Source organism: Etheostoma spectabile, chromosome 22 (assembly GCF_008692095.1).
Source record: "Etheostoma spectabile isolate EspeVRDwgs_2016 chromosome 22, UIUC_Espe_1.0, whole genome shotgun sequence".
In the NCBI taxonomy this organism is placed as follows: Eukaryota; Metazoa; Chordata; class Actinopteri; order Perciformes; family Percidae; genus Etheostoma; species Etheostoma spectabile.
The window spans coordinates 13,880,714-13,882,881 of record NC_045754.1 but is presented as its reverse complement, the minus strand read 5'-3'; the positions used below and the strand labels follow the sequence as shown (position 1 = coordinate 13,882,881).

At 44.8% G+C, this 2,168-nt stretch overlaps 1 protein-coding gene across 2 annotated transcripts in view; it reads left to right on the top strand.

The window, feature by feature from the left end:
- Window positions 1–2,168, top strand: part of stau2 (staufen double-stranded RNA binding protein 2) — a 99,597-nt gene that overhangs the window by 44,064 nt on the left and 53,365 nt on the right. For both annotated transcript variants that reach the window (XR_004327615.1, XM_032504569.1), the window contains exon 11: window positions 1,766–1,823. Coding sequence is in view for 1 of the 2 variants with exons in the window: in XM_032504569.1 (XP_032360460.1) it covers window positions 1,766–1,823 (58 nt within the window). In the remaining variant the exon portion in view is untranslated. The remainder of the gene's footprint in view (window positions 1–1,765; window positions 1,824–2,168) is intronic.

Sequence of the window (2,168 nt, the reverse complement as noted above, 5' to 3'; positions counted from 1 at the left end):
ACACACACACACACACACACACACACACACACACACAGAGATGTATATAAGACGTCTTGCCATTGGTATTCCAGCCACGGTAGCAGCAGGGAGAGTGATTAGTGGGGAACTGTAAAACTGTATGCTGAAGGATTACATAACAAAACATTTTCCGCACCGCTCATATTTTGTTCTGCATGCCATCTCATCTGTACAGTACGCAGAATTCAAGAAATCCCAATACCCAATTGATTTTTGATGTAACCCGAGTCGCATTGCAGCTGACATGGTCAACCTGTTATGTAGCATGCTCAGCTCCCGTGAACTAAATGTGTTTTGCAAGCAACCGTTGATCACCATCATCTTTATTCGCCTTTTAAGCTAAAGGGAGCACATGAAGACAGTGATGGTGTTACATAACCAGACTCTGTAAATCGTAAATCCTTCCCCGGACAGCTCATTAGTTAGATATGTGCTGCATATATCTTATGAGCCAAAGGATGACATTTGCTCTTATCAGAATGTCTGTGAAGTTGACCTGTTTCTCTCAAAGAAACCACAACCCAATTTGCAGCAGTCAATATTCCCCTATGCCTTCATTCTCATACTTAACAGTCAAGCTCTGCTCTGACATTTTTTAGTTTGGTCTTTTATGTGTTTCTAAAGCTTCAACACATTAGTCCATGACAGTTTACACTCTGCACACTGAACATGCACCGGTTGAATTTGTCAACAAGAAAATGTCAAATGTGTGTCCAGGTTGACTCAGTGGGTAGAGTAGGTGCACACATGCTGAGGGGCTTATGCCTCGACGCGGAGGTCCAGGGTTTGAATCCGACCTGTGACGATTTCCTGCATGTCTTCCCCCCCTCTCTCTGCTTTCTTACCTAGCTGTCCTATCAAATGAAGGTGGAAAAGCCCCAAAAAATAATGTGTGCAAATGTTGCACTTAAGTTTTTGGACTTCTGCATCAGTGCATGTGTTGTCTGTTAGCCCTATAAAGTACTATGTTTGGATGTCTAAGGTTTCAGATAAATGAGAGGCTGCTGCACTGGAAATAAGCAGTACATTAAGTCTCACTGTTTAAGATTATTCCTGGCAAGAGGTGAGACTTATCTGGTTAAACTCAAGGCAGAATATTTAGACAGAATGGACTTAGTGGCAGATGCATGGCTGTGCAGTGGCCTGATAACTTTGAAAACATCTCTATAAGAATTAGTTGCACGGCATCCTTCTCATTAGATCCTCAGACAACTCCAAGCTCTATGGAATTATTCAACTGTTTGTTTGGTGGGTTAAGTTATCTCTCTCCAGATTTTCCTCTCTTTCTGTCTCTCTGTCCTCCCCTTCTTTAGGGAGCTCTGTTGCACTACATTCCCATCTGTGCAGAAGTGTGAAGAGGCTTTGTGGGTGTATTATAAGGGGGGTGCATTTGTTTACAGCCATGTCATCTCCTCAGCTGTCACACACATTAGAAATGATTTGTTTTTCTGTTTCACACACGTGTTTGTGGCTGTGTGTGTTTATGCCGGCAGACGTGCATACCCCTGCAGAATTAACAAATTGAATAGAAGCCTTTTTTAGTTGCCTAACATTAACAACAACCCTAATTAAGCTGGCCTAGACAGAGACTAGGCTCTTTAAGCATCTCCTCCTGTGAGCTCTTGCCTCTTTGTGGCCCAAACAGTAGGAAGGAACTCGTCTGACATGCGTGAAGAAGCTGTTTGTTCAAGAATCTACATCTCTCTTACCTACCCCTTCTCTCCTTCTTTCTGCATCACTACAGATGGACAACAAAGGCTGGAATGGACAAAAGGCGTCATTTACCGAATCAACGAGTAACAGTGAGTATCCGCACGTCTCCCTGTGTCTCTATCCATTTCATTCTCCTCCTCCTCTCCGGCTCTCCATCGCTCCCTCTATTCCGCAGGTGGTTTTAGCCGCCGAGATGGCCCGGCGTTTAATCTCTGTGACTGGTCAATGGGCTTCTGACTGTCAGCTTAATTGGCCGTGCGTCCTCGTGGTGAGCCTGCGAATTAAGGTTCATTCAGACACTGAGGCCCTCCAGGGAGTCCCCCCACTGCATTCCTGTGCAAAAAAAACGTAGCCTTTCACTCAGGATTAACACACAAGCACACCGGAGCACAGATGTGGACGCGCGCACGCACACACACACACACACACACACA